General features: G+C 48.1%; 1 protein-coding gene across 24 annotated transcripts in view; it reads right to left on the reverse strand.

Moving 5' to 3' along the window:
• Positions 1 to 14,360, reverse strand: part of LOC105468948 (teneurin transmembrane protein 4) — a 3,228,145-nt gene that overhangs the window by 409,826 nt on the left and 2,803,959 nt on the right. For all 24 annotated transcript variants that reach the window (XM_071075888.1, XM_071075902.1, XM_071075903.1 and 21 more), the window contains 2 exons: positions 11,259 to 11,546; positions 6,428 to 6,697 (listed from right to left, as the gene is read on the reverse strand). In XM_071075888.1, the coding sequence (XP_070931989.1) occupies positions 6,428 to 6,697; positions 11,259 to 11,546 (558 nt within the window). The remainder of the gene's footprint in view (positions 1 to 6,427; positions 6,698 to 11,258; positions 11,547 to 14,360) is intronic.

Here is a 14,360-nt window from a genome sequence, read left to right on the forward strand (position 1 = left end):
CAAAAAAACTAGCCAGGCGTGGTGGCAGGTGCCTGTAGTCCCAGCTACTTGGGAGGTTGAGGCAGGAGAATGGTGTGAACCCAGGAGGCAGAGCTTGTAGTGAGCCGAGATTGCACCGCTGCACTCCAGCCTGGGCAACAGAGCAAGACTCCATCTCAAAAAAAAAAAAAAAAAAAAGAAAAAAAAGAAAAAGAAAAGAAGGATAATGGACACTGTAGTGGGATGGATCAGGATTCACACCCTGGCTCTGACATTTACTAGCTGTGCACCCTTCAGTGAGATACCTAACTGCTCTAAATCTCTGTGTCCTTGGTTAGAAAATGAGGGAAGGTTAAGAGTTGGTGGGCTTGTTGTCTCCAAGGTTCTTTCTAGCTCACAGATTCTGAGAGGCTCAGAGGCTCTGCCTCTACCAGGCTCTCCTCAATCCTCTTGGGAGCCTGGGGGCTTCCAGCACGCACAAGGTTTACGTGGATAGCTCTGTCTGGTAGGACACTCTAATTCCCTGAAAGCATGGAGCCCCTCTGCATTCCTGAGAGGGCTGTGCACTGGCTCCCAAAGCAGAAGAGTAATCAAATGTGGGGCCCAATTCCTACCCTAGTGGATGGGATCTAACTTCCCATCCTAGAAGATGGTGTCCCATTGTACAATGGGTTGGGTTGCTGCAGTACTTTGACCACTCTGGAACTTAACGATAGATATTCTTATATATTTTTAAAACCAAGTCTCATGGGTATGGGGCCAAGGAGAGCAGAGGATAAATGGAGTTAATTGGTAATGAGTTCCTTTCTCACTGTACTTTGGAGATGCTCACCTAATCTACTGACTCTGAATGAGCAATTTGGCTGCCTAATTAGGTTAACCAATAATTTCCCTTTTGACACCAGGCTGCTTGATAATTTGGGGCAGGGGTAACTGTGATTCTGCTTCATTGTTTCCTTTCAAAGTAGATTTCTTAATTTGCCTCTGGGATTAAATCACGAGTACATTCTTACTGTTCCCCAGACCCACCATGCTTCTGCATGCCTCCAAGCCTTGGCTCATGCAGTTGTCTCTATTGGGAATGCTTCTCTCAGATCCCTTAGACTCAGTGAAATCCTACTAGGCTTTCAAGCCCCATGCATAACATGAGTGGAATGAAGGAATGAGCCTTTGCACCCTCAGGGCAAAATGAACTGCTCCTTTATTGTCATCATCCAGCTCTTTAAAAAATTAATATTAACAACTCCCGTGAATTAAGGCCCAACACAGACCAGACGCTTCACAAATGCTGTAGTACAGACTCACAGCAACACTTCAAGGAAGGAAGATGGCATGCTGTGTTTGCATTTTTTGTATTATGTGAAAAATACATAACAGTTGATCTTTTTAATCATTTTAAGGACTAGAGTTCAGTGGCATTAGTGTAGTCACACGGTTGTGCATCCATTACTTTTATGTATCTCTGAACTTTTTCATTATCCCAAACTGAAAATGTGTACCCATTAAACAGTAACTCCCCAACATCTCTTCTTACTCCCTGGTAACCACTGACATACTCTTTTTAAAATGACAAAACTGTGGCTCCAAGAGGTGAAATGACTTGCCCAAGATCTCAGAGCTGGGACTGGTACAACCAGGACTTGAGGCCAGGTCTCCTCATTGGACTCTGAAACTAGCATTCTTTCTCCACTCTGCAACACTGCCTGCTGCACCTCTGTTAAAGAGCTGCAAGGTGCTCGTAGCCCTGCCTCCCTCACTGGTCATCTAGAGTCCACATCCTTGAATAATGCTGCACACTGAAGCTCAGCATAGCTGTGGGACGAATTACAGAATGAATTCACAAAAGACAGCGTCAGCTTGACCCAGTGCTTGGGAGTGAAGCTCGAATTGCAACCTGTGCTTTCTAAAACACATCTATTGCATACCCACTGTGTTCCTGACATGCCAGCTTCTCACTGCCCCCCAAGCCTGTTGGCCCCTCACAGCAGAAGAGGAGAGGCCTGAGGGCTGGCTCTGCTTGAAGGCCCCGAGTAGGAAGATTTGTGTTTACATTACCCAGTCAATTCTGTATTTATTTTAGATATTAAGCAGTGACATAAAAGCTGCTGACATTAACCTTCAGGGGCAGAAATTGTCTTTAATGGACCCCATAAAAGTTATTATTGATGGCAGCTGCATGCAGCATCACTGTGACCTCAGCAAAAGCCTCCACCGCTATCAATACTGTTGACAATTACTATTGACTAATGCAAGGCCTGGTGTAGAGGCAGAGTAAATGTTCTTGTGGCTGGAGGTTGCTGGGGTTATGCTTCACATTTCACATTTATCTGGTAAGGATCTCTGAGAACTTGGTTGCACATTTTTGGTGGCCTCAATTGATAGCTGAGGATGCCTGCAGACTCAAATGGAGGCAGGCAAAGGGCTCAGACTATAGAGATGGCTCAGGCCATCAAAGAGACCAGACTTCAAATCTAAGCTCTGCCAACTTGGTGACTTGCTGGCTGCTGTGTCTCGGTTTGGAGCCTCAGGTTTCCCATTCGGCAAATGGGAATGCCACTGAGTTGCCAGGGGGATTAAGGCAATTGCTCACGTGCAGTGGTAAGCACATAGCATGAGGTTGCTGGCTTTGCTCTAACCCTGAGAAGTGACCACACTGTGATGTGTTGACTGACAGGTCCAGTGGAACTGAGCCCTGTTCTGATGGTGAGATCTGAGTTCCCATCACAAGAAAAGGAGAGCACTGGCTGGGGCCAGGGGTTTGATGAGGTCAGGCGGAACTACAGAAAGATGGGAGAGGGGGAAGGTAAAAGAAAAGGGAGAGAGAGGGTGAAAGGAACCAAGACTTTTGTAGTAGAGCCTGGCTCCAGCTCAACTAGATATGTGGCCCTGTGCACAGCCTTTAATCTCTCTGTGCCTCAGTTTCCTCAGCTATAAGTTGGGGAGATAATAGTGTAAGAGGAACGTGAACCTAATCAGTGAATAAAAGGGAGTCATTCCCATGATTGCTGTCATTATTTAGATCTGAGTACTGCATAACAAAGCTGTTAACATAACTTCCCAACCGGGAGCAAGTAGACAGCCTTTGGGCACCTAGGGGGAATCTAGGTTCAGGGAGTCCAGGCTTGGAAGGGATGTGGGAAACAGAAGCCCTTCATTAGATTCATCTGCCTACCTCCTCTGCCCACCCGTCTACCCTGAGTACAGTGAGGCTTTGAGTTCTGTGGCCAGTGTGGAAATGTATGATCATAAAGAGATGACGACATGGCCAGGGGAGCAGGCAGCCATTCCTCCGTCCCATTATCAAAGGCTGAAACTCTTCAGGCTTAGTGAATATGTCATTATCACCCAACAGAGGCTTAATTCAGCTGTAATTCAGCTCTCAGGGAATATACAATAATGTGGGCAGTGTGTACCTCTTTCTGTCATGACTTTATGGAAAATGATCATTTGTCACCATGCCAAGAAGGCTTCAAAAGAAAAAATAACCCAAGTGTCTTGCTACAGAGGGAATTCACTATAACTAGGGCTATAAGAGTAGATTTTAGAGTCATATAGGCTTGAGTTCCAATCTCATTTTGCTAGTTGTGTGTCCTATGCAGGTTTCTTAACTTCTCTGGGCTGCGGTTTCCTTACTGTGTGCAACAATGGGGATAATGAAACCTTCTTCAAAGGGTTGTAGGGGGAGTAAATGAGATAATACAGCTAAAGCAGTTAGCACTGTGCTTAGGTTCAGGTAATTGGCAGCAACTTTTTTTTTTTTTTTTTTAGACAGAGTCTACCTCTGTTGCCCAGGCTGGAGTGCAGTGGTGCAATCTTGGCTCACGGCAACCTCTGCCTCTGGGGTTCCAGTGATTCTCCTGCCTTAACCTCCTGAGTAGCTGGGATTACAGGTGTGCATCACCATGACACACGCCTCAAGCGATCCATCCACCCCAGCCTCTGAAAGTGCTGGGATTACAGGCTTGAACCACCACGCCCAACCACACAACTATTAAGTATTAATGCTGTTATTATTATCATTTTCCTCTCGCATACCTTCATCTTGTGCATGCACTTAGAATCCAAGAATTCTGCATCTAGAAGGGCCTACAGGTCATTTAGCTCAGCTAGACCCAAAAATTGTTTATTAGAATACTGGTCCCACCAGATGCTCTGAGAATAAAAGAGTTCTGTGGTCAAATCGATTTGGGGAATGCTGCATACATCCCCCCTTGGTAATTTATCCATTAGCATGCACATTAACATCTGAAAAACTCTAAGAAGTCCTGGAGTAAAGAAACTGGTTTAAGTTTGTTTGATTCAGTGTTTCCTACATTATTTGACCACAGAACAGCCCCCTACCCCATCTAAGAACTAACATTCTCAGATCAAGGAATGCTAATTTCATTTAAACTATTTATTTTATAGATGAGGAAACTGAGTCCCAAGAAAGGATACAATTTACCCAATGCCACACCCTAGACCAGTACCAGAACTGAGGCTCCCTTCCTGCTGCGGTGTGGTGGCACGTACCCTATTCTCTTTGTGCCAGGCCCTGCACTGCCCTTCAATTTAATGTTCAAGTTCAGTGTGTGGTGGGGGTGGGGAGAGGCAGGGCTGCTGGCTGGGTATGGCCTTGGGAAGGTGGGTGAGGGAGTGTGGGTGCTTTCCCACCAGAGAGAGGGAAACTCCTCTGGTACTGAGGTCATTAGCCCCTTCACAGGGCTGACTGGGGACCAAGGGAGAGTGACACTGCCAAGCCAGTACCCAGTACCCAAGCCATTGCCACCCTCCCACGTAGACAAGTATGCAGGCTCCCTAGGCGAACACGTGAGTCCTCTGGGAGGGGTGGCAGGATGCACCTTTGGAACTCTGCTGCATGGGACTCTGGACCCTAAGGGGATAAATTTCCCCACCTGACCCTGACCGTGCATGGTCTCCTGCCCATCCCCAATCTGGGGATCCATCTTGGTTTTACACCACTCAGCTGGAGCCTCCTCTTCAGAGACTAACCCCTCTAAGCCTCATCTCTGACCTGTTCCCGCCCTGATCCAGGGGAATCCGGGGCAGGAATCACGAGGATCTACATTTGAAGCTAGAAGCCAGCAGGGGGCACTGGGCTAGGTGCTTCCTATTCTATTAATAATTCAGACTGCCCTCCCCTACCCCTTTGCCAGCTCTGGTATGGAAGCACCAGCGGACCTCCTCCTCACTGGGTTTCCCAGAAACAGCCCTCCAGGTGCTGGGGCTGTTCCTGGGCTCTGCCACTCTTTCCTTTGCAGCCAGGCCTCAGCAGGACCCACCTTGGTGCTGACCTGGCTCAGCAAAGCTGCTCAGGGGCTGGTAAGGCATGAAATACACAGAAGGGGAGATTCCCCCCGGGAGCTAGTCTCCACGCAGGACCACGTTAGACTCAGAGCCCCTCAGAATTCTGCCAACAAGGTCCCAAGGGAGAAAGAGGAAAACACTGAAACTGGGCCCCCCTTCCTCCACCACGAAAAGGAGGCGTGTGAACCAGGTGCCATCTTTTCCTCCCACAGCCTCTCTCAGGCCTTGGGAAGGAGCCTCAGGGAGGAGAGTGGAATAAGGAGTGTGCAGCTGGCACTTCCTGGGATCGGGGGAAGCTGCAGCAAAGCCTCAAGTTTTAATTGTTAAACTTTTTTTTTTTTGTCTTTTCACTTTCTTTTTATTTTTAATAGACAGATAATAATTATATATATTTATAGGGCACAATATGATATTTTGATACATAAATATATTGTGGAACGATTAACTAAAGTTAATTAACATATTCCTCATCTCACATACTTATTTTTTTGTGGTGAGAATATTTAAAAATCTACTCTTTTAGCAACTCTGAAATATATAATGCATTATTATTAACTATAGTCACCATGCTGTGCCATAGATTTCAAAAACTTATTTCTCCTAACTGAAACTCTGTACCCTTTGACAACATCTCCCCTAAACCTCAAGTTTTAAGTTATCCCCAAATGACACTTTTTGTTTGGAAGTCATCCTCTGAACAACATAAGATGCTGATGTGGGACAGTGTTCCTGGAGGTTGCCCAGGACTGCTGAGCACCTGGAGCTAGAGATGGAACGCGCAGGATTCAGGCAGGACCAGGCCTTGCTGATTTGGTAGAGGACAAACTATGGGGAATCTGTTACCACTGCCCCATGCCCTTTCTTCTCCCCTGCACACAGGCACCTTATAAGCAATGACCCAGAGCTTTATGCGCCTCCCTAATCTGGAAGGAAAGAGCAGCGACCCAGTCTCTGGCATGTCACTCATGGGTGGGCATTTCACATGACTCTGCAAGAGACTCTGACTTTTGATCCCTGAGAGTAAAGCAATTTTTCACCAACTTCACCAGAGCCCCAGGCAATGGAGCAGGAAATCAATATTGTAAATAAAACCCCAGCTCCACCACCCAGGCACCCGGCACAGACCAAACCAGCCACTTACCAGTCTCAGTGTTTTCGTGCTCGGTGTCGGTGAGCGTGAGGTTGGAGTTGGCCCGGCTGGACAGGCAGGAGCTGCGCCCTGACCGTGTGCTCCGGCCCCACAGCCGCACGGGGTGCTCAGGGGACAGCACCGTGTCAGCCTCCATGTCGGCATCAGAGCTGGCCCCCATGGAGTAGCCGCAGTGGGGGAGGCCAATGTCTGTCCGGTACAGGGTCCCGTGAGGGGACGTTACTTCTCCCAGCCCCAGCTCCCGCAGGGTGAAGTTGGCACCTGGGAGGAAACACAGGTGAGCTTGGTTAGGGCACTGAGAAGAGGTCTGCCTCTGCCTGAAGCCGGGCCTTCCCACCCCAGGACTCACTGCCGTTCTTTGAACTTGCTGTGGCATTCTATGCCCACGCCTTTGCTCAAGTGATTGCCTCTGCCTGGAGGGCTTTTTCTGCCCCCTCTTCACCAGCCTGAACCCTCCATTTCCTTTAAGCTTCAACTCAAATTGCGCCTGCTCTGTGAAGTCTACCTCAATACCAACACCTGTGCAGAATTCATTGTCACTTTTTCCAGGCTCCTTCCGGAGTCCTTGGGCCTGGTCGTACTGCACAGTAGAGTTGTTTCAGGGTCTACCCTCTGCTGAAGGTGACCTCAGCAAGCGCAGGCACCATGTTTTGCTTATGCTTATTCTTAAATCTCTGTTCCTAGAACAAAATACAGTACTCAGAAGCGGCTCAATAAATGCTTGTGAAAATGAACCGAGGGCTTCAGATCTCCTTTTCCAGGGAGGATGGTCAGCAAGTCCTGAGCAGGGCAGAAGCCCAGTCAATGAGATCTAAATGGCTCCCTTGGGGCCAGAAGTTCCTTTCTGGCCAGGTCAAGAAAGCCTGAAGCTTGAGAGTGAAGACGATGGGGACTGGCAGAGAAAAGTCAGCCTTGTACCAGGAAAAAGGCTCTGGCTGCTGCTTCCTCACTCCAAGTGGGTCTGTGATGGGGAACTGGCGGAGACAGGTCTCTTGAGGGCTCGGGCAGGCCTAGCAATGCCTAGGACAGAGGCTGGGGAGGACGTGGGTGAGAGAAGGTCACCTAGGATTAGTGCTCGAGTGACAAATAGAATGCTGACTTTATGGAAAACTAACCTCCCTGTCACTCCTGCATGTGAATTCAATGTCTATTCAGGAACAGCTTCTCCCATATTTCTAGTATTTCCAGGAATGTGTTGCAGGGAAAAGGAAGAGGGAGTATACAAAGGCAGTAAGGGTCAGATCCCACTTACAGTGATGATCTGGAGAACTGGACTTATAATCAGGCAGAATCCACGTTTAAACCAAGTCACGCTGGCCCTGGGCCTGTACTGAGATACAGCAGTGAATAGGATACAGTGCCCAACTTTACTGAACTCTCTGGCGGGTAGGGGAGACACAACCAAACACATGATTAAGTGTGCAAGTTCAAAGTGCGGAGACCACAGAGACTGTTCTGGGAGTGCAGGGGCAGAAGGTGGGATATTGGGGTGAGGAGCTCAGAGGAGAGGTTTGCAATGAGAGTGAATGTGGAGAATGACGAGTTAGAAGGCAGAAGAGGTGGATGGCCAAGCTTTAAAGGCCGGGACTGAATAGGACAAGCCTACAAAGAAAAGCAAGAAGGAACTGCCAGAGAGGTAGAAGGGGAGCCAGCAGAGATGCCATCCTATTATAATGGTGTGTCTCACTCTTACAGATAACCCTGTGCTCCCCCAGTGTGTGCTAGTTATCTGGATCCAACACCTATCACACCTGCTGCAGAGTAGGTGCCCTGTAAAAGTTAGGTAACCCCACACACACGTACATACCTGCGGGCACATGCACCCACGTGCACACACACGTGCACAGACACACACGCACACACATGCACGCACACGCACACACGCATGCACTCTGGTAGTACTTTGGACAACAGATAAGGGGACAAGAAAGTGGGGAGGAGAGACCAGTTGGGGTGCTGCTGAAATGCAAGCTGCTGCGCTAGGCTGTGGTGGTGGGTGGAGGTGTGCCTCAGGCCTCCCACTCAGCTGGCTCAGGCTGGGACAGCCTTGATGCCAGGTTACAGCCATGAAGTACTTCCACACAGCTTGGTAAATAACTTGTGCCAAGCCACCTCAGTGCCTCCTTCCACACCCAGTGCCTCTCAGCCTCTGCTCTGGCTGCTCCAGCCCTTTCCCAATACCCGCAGTCTCCTCATGATCCAGTTACTAAACAAAGGGTTAATGTCAGCGGACCAGGCATAATAGAAGCCTGTGGGCTCTGCTCAGTGGCCAGGCAGACATTCTGATTGGTTAGAGGCTGGGCCAACCAGATGTTAGCCATTTTGCATACCACTCCTCTGTGCCCTACTCCAATCTGCCCTCCTATTTTGCTCACCTAAGAAAAAGAAAAGGCTAAATTAGAGCCTAAATTCCTCAGTCTGCTTCCCGCTCTCCCTGCACATCACACTCCCTGGCCGCTCTCTGATCTACGCTCCTCTCTCCTGTCCTGTTCTCGCCCCCTGTCCCCATCCACAGTTCTATCTGTTCTCTGCTGGGCTGGCCCTCTCAAAGAGAAGCCACTCACATGTTATGAAGAATGACTCTTACATTAAGTGAAAAATCAAATTTATTTGCAACAAACAGCCTGGGCTGCATTGATTTCCATATGGCTTGTCCTGCATACCCTTTTAAGCAGCCAGACTCAGCATCAATACCGGTGAGCTAAGACATCTCTGGACCGGAAAAATGCAAGGTAAGGGCTCACTCTAAGGGTTCCATGATCCTGTTGAGACAGTCAGCTCCTCTGAGTGAGTTTGGAAGATTTACTTCATCCAATTTAAGAAGTCCTCATGGTTTACTTGCTTTATGTCCTTTTTGGCCTCTTTCCTGAGGCTCAGGGCACGAGTTGACATCCCATCTCACTCAACATCTAGCTGTGCAATCTTGGGCTGGTGATCACCTGAGCTTCAATGTTCTTGTCTTTAAAATGGGATGATAATCTATGACCTGCTACCTTCAAAGGATTTTTGAGGATCCAGGGTGATAATTTGAAGGAGAGTATTTTGTAAACTGCTACGCACATGCCTGCCTATGAGATGAGACTGCTTATTTGTTATTTACAAAGATATGGAGCTACCCCTTCCCTGAGCCTCATGTGCTAGGTCCAAGCCAGCCAGGGCTGAGCTCTGTCACTTATGGACAAGACACAGCAAGAGGAAAGCTTTCAGAGACCATTTTGTCTCTTCCCTTCAGTGAGATCCAGAGATGACAATTAATAGCAGGCAACATTTCTGAAGCATCTGTTCTGTGCCAGGTACTGGTGTCAAGTGTTTTATTTACAGTTTTCATCAATCCTCACCACCTATGAGGCACTGTTTATCCCTTTGCACAGGTGAAGTAGCTGAGAATAGTAAAAATGGCACAGCCACAATTCAAATCTAGGTCTGTTTGATGCCAGAGTTGGAGCCTTAACCATAAGCTGGGAAAGGGACTGCTCATTTTTTCAAGCCTCACAGGCAGCCCTGCTAACAGGTCAGCTTTCACATGGATACAGGCCTGTGGGAGAGAATAGAAATGAAGAGGTCATAGGTGTGCTCTGTGTGTGTGTGTGTGTGTGTGTGGCCAGCTCCTCTTACCTCTGTGATCTTGGGCAAATGATTCACCCTGGGGTTGTTGTAAGAATTAAATAACATTGTCAAAATGCATATAAATTACATAGCACAGCACTCAGCTGACCCTGTCTGTGAAGAGGGAGAAGGGCAGAGCAAAATCAGGATGGGCTGCACAAATTGTCAGGTATTGGTCATGACCCAACAGGCATCAAAGAGGGCTCAAGCATCTGCAGGCCGAAAAACAGGAATCACCGAGGCACCATGGTAGGAAAGAAATATCATAACAGGTATGGAAACCTGAGCAGTTCAGCAGGGCTGGCTCATGAGTGGTGGAGTGTGGAGAGTCAGGGGACAAAAAATGTATAGAGAAACAGGAACAGATTTGGGGAAAGTGGTCTATGTTAGGGGGAGCTCAGTTGAAGGGTAACAGGGAGTCACCCCCAAGCTTCATCTGGCTGCAGTACAGAGAATGGCTCGAGGCAGGCAGCTCTGGGTGAAGGGGGGTGATTGTGGTTAATCCTCCAAGAAAAATGATAATAGCTTGCACTGGGAAGTGTCAGAGGGAATGGCTAAGAAGGATGGATTTGAATACTGGGGCAGGATGGAGAGGCTTTGGGGACTACTGTAGGTAGAAAGTGCAGGAGAGGAAGCCAGGCACCAGGATATCCTACAAATTACTAAGTTTTCATGTCTAACTATCTCAGGAAGGTCTTCCTCTCAAGATCACACAGGGCTTGACACAAAGAAACTGCTAAATACGTTTGTTGAATGAATAGCAAAACTAGGAAGTAACATTTATTCAGCACTTACTTGCTATTATGCTTACCACTGAAAGGCCATCTCATTAAGTCCTCACCACAATCCAGTGCAGTAGGGAGGCTTCTCACGCCCATCTAACAGTTGAGGACTGAGGTTTAGAGGGAAGCCTAACTCAGCTCTAGGCCGGTAGACAAACACTGGAGCCCAGCTCCTAACCACCTCACTATGCCAGGGAAGTGAGTAAGGGAGAAAATAAATGAACCAAGAATGAACTACAGGGCAGGCTTTTACCAGGTCCAAGTGCCCAAATGGCAGAGACTTGCTGTTGATATGGCACCCCAACTGGTGTTCCAGCTCACCTGTGCCACGCCTACCTGCCCCAGGCCCACCTGCGCCACGCTCACCCGAGCCCATGCCTACCTGAGCCAAGCTCCCCTGCGCCCAGGCCCCGCCCCCTCGATCTTGCCCTCACCTGTGCGGCAGAATTCCTCGGCCTCCTGCGGCACCATATCCTTGACGCGGCTGCCGTAGGCTAGGCGGGCGTCCTGGTCGTAGGCCTTCAGGGTCTCGCTGGAGCTGTAGGATTTCTGCGGGGTTTTGCCCTCCTCGCTGTCCGCGGACGAGCTGGTGTAGCGGCGCTCGGCGTCGCGGCGCCGGGTCAGCGAGCGGTAAGGCTTCCTCTCCTTCACGTCCATGGCCTCCGGCCCGCGCTCTTCCACATCCACAAATAGGGTCCTCGCCGCACTCAGGGCCGAGTGGTCTAGAGCCAGGGAAACCAAAGACAGGGCGTGAGAGGCAGAGAACATTCCCGGGTTCATCCTGATCCTGGATTAACCCTTGCAGCAGTGTGGACAGAGAACCCCAGGCAGCAGCGGTGAGGGTACCGCTCCACCACTACGCAGCCGGTAAGTGACTCGCACCCAGGGCCTCTAATTACAAATCCTGTCCTTTTCTGCTACTTAGCCTATTCACCTTGAAGAGGCCTCCTCCAGGGATGGGCACCAAGGAAGCTGACAGCAAAGGCCAGAGGGCACTGGTGGTTAGTAATATCCCTAGATAGGAACCAAGCCTGTTTGATTCCCGTCACATCCCACGTGGAACAGGGCCTGACCCAGCTCTAGCCCAGGGTTCCTTAAAAATCTGTGAGATGGATGATTGCACGCAAGCACTGGGGTAAGCACTTTGCATATATTATCTTAGTAAATCTTCATACCTTCTGAGATGTTATTACTCTCTCCAACCTTTTTTGGAAACGAGCCAAGGTATAAACAACCAACCCACACTTAACCACCACCAGATGATTATATAATTATTTGCTTTTTGCCCATCTCCTTCCGCTAGCCTGTAAGCTGTATGAGAGCAGAAACTTTATCTGTGCTGCTCACTCCTGGTCTCTAGCACCTTGAGCAAGAGCTGGTACAAAGTAGGCGCCTAATAAAGATGTGTTTCATTAACCAGCTAACCATCCCCATCTGACAGATGAGAAAATTGAGATTCAGAACCCCCTTCAAGGTCACTTAGGTGTCAAGTAACAAAGCCAGGTTTGGAACTCAGATCTGTTTGACACTAAAGCCTGCATTTTTCCTATTCCATTCTGCCTCCCTGAGATGTCTCCCTCCTACTCTTAGTACACAAAAGTGCCCTTGCAGTTACTCAGAGAATGTCCCTCACCTCCAGACTTGCCCATCTCATCAGTGCCACCATCAGCACTGGGCAGCCGAGTGTCTGCATCTGGGTGTTGTTAGGGGGTCTGACTGGTGGTAAGCTCCTAATAACCCTTTATTCTCTTTTCCCCATCTTGACCCTTCTGCCCTACACTGACACCACTGGATTTTCGACTTGTGATAGCACCCTCTTTCTCCCTCCAAATGTCTTCTTTTAGCTCTGGGGTAGCAAACACAACCATACAGGGCCAGGAGCTCAATACAGAAGGAAAGCAGAATATCCTCCACAGAGACATAGGGCATCACTTAGTTTTTATGAAACACAACCTGCTCAGTTCTGGCTTTCCATTGCTCCAGCTTTCAGAGCAGCATGGGTACCCAAGGCATTCCCCTGCTTCATTGTCTGATTAGAGAAACAGCAGAGCAAGAGCTGTGATAAATGCTGCCAACATCAGACCTCAGTATCCAGGGTGGGGCCTTGACAGCTGGGAGGGTGGGTCTGTCCAAGTGCCTGCCTGTGCTGCAAAGTGGGAGTATGGGTGGGAATGTCTGGGGGGTAGTGGTGTCTTGTGAATTTTTAAGACAAGCTGGAAATTTGGAGTTAGATATAAAATGTATGACTTTAAGATGTTGATCCATCATTATTATTATTATTTAATTTTAATACTTTGCAGGCCAAACAAAACAGACTGCTGAGTCGAATTTGCTCTGAGGCTCGCAGTTTCCAAATTCTGCCTTTGATCATGGACATCAGAGACAGCTCTTTGGCCCGTTTTTCAAAGAGTACAAACATTTGTAATTTTATTGGTGCCTCATAATAACTGTGAAGTAGAGATTACAATTATTTTCATCCCCATTTTATAGATGAAGCTACAGTGACCCAGGGCCATATAGTCTCCTGCCTAAGGCCACATGGTGAGTTAGTTGCAAAGCTGGCACTAACTAGATAGACTGCAATGCCTTGGGATTATACCTAGATCCAATTAAGATGAATAGGTGACACTATTTTGGTTCCCAATTCTCAAAATATCCCTGGAAATTAATGCTGGGGCAAGGGGTGCAACCCAAGACACAGAGAAATCAAATTATGTTACTGAGGCTCAAACCCAGAGCTCTGAGCTCTGCCATCCTGATGCTCAGTCTCCCAATAGCTGGCAAGATGATAGTCCTCTGAGTGTCTGGGAAGCAGGACCACAAGGAAGATCAGTGATAGTACCTTCTACTCCAGGGTTTTTAAAACTTTCTTGACTGCAGTCCATAATTAGAAAAACATATTATGGCCAAGCATGGGGTGGCTCACATCTGTCATCCCAGCACTTTAGGAAGCCAAGGTGGAAGGATCACTATAGGCCAGGAGTTCGAGACCAGCCTGGGCACAGCAAGATCCTGTCTCTACAAACAAACAAACAAACAAACAAAACTTTAGCCAGGCGTGGTGGCATATGCCTGTAGTCTCAGATACTGAGGAGACTGAAACGGGAGGATAGCTTGGGCCCCGTAGGTCAAGGCTATGGTGAGCTGTGATGGTACCACTGTACTCCCTGCTGGGCAAGAGTGAGACCCTGTCTCAAAAAAAAAAAAAATTTATAACATCTTACATAGTGACCCACTACACACAGTGATGTATGTGAATGTGTGTGTTTACATGTATAAAAGAGAAACAAAAGATTCACAAGTTATTGCATGATGAGAAATATGCATAAAAGAGAAACAAAAGATTCACAAGTTATTGCATGATGAGAAATGCACTCTGATATGTTCTATCTCATTCTCTTTCATTTTTAAAAAAATGACTGATTATAACTCTAAATTGATATCATGACCCAATACTGGCTTTCAACCCAAAGCACTGTTCTGGTATAATTTGAATGAGGATTTATGGCAACTGCTGCCTCTGCCTGTTTACTTCT

This window comes from Macaca nemestrina, chromosome 12 (assembly GCF_043159975.1).
Source record: "Macaca nemestrina isolate mMacNem1 chromosome 12, mMacNem.hap1, whole genome shotgun sequence".
NCBI classification, from domain to species: Eukaryota; Metazoa; Chordata; class Mammalia; order Primates; family Cercopithecidae; genus Macaca; species Macaca nemestrina.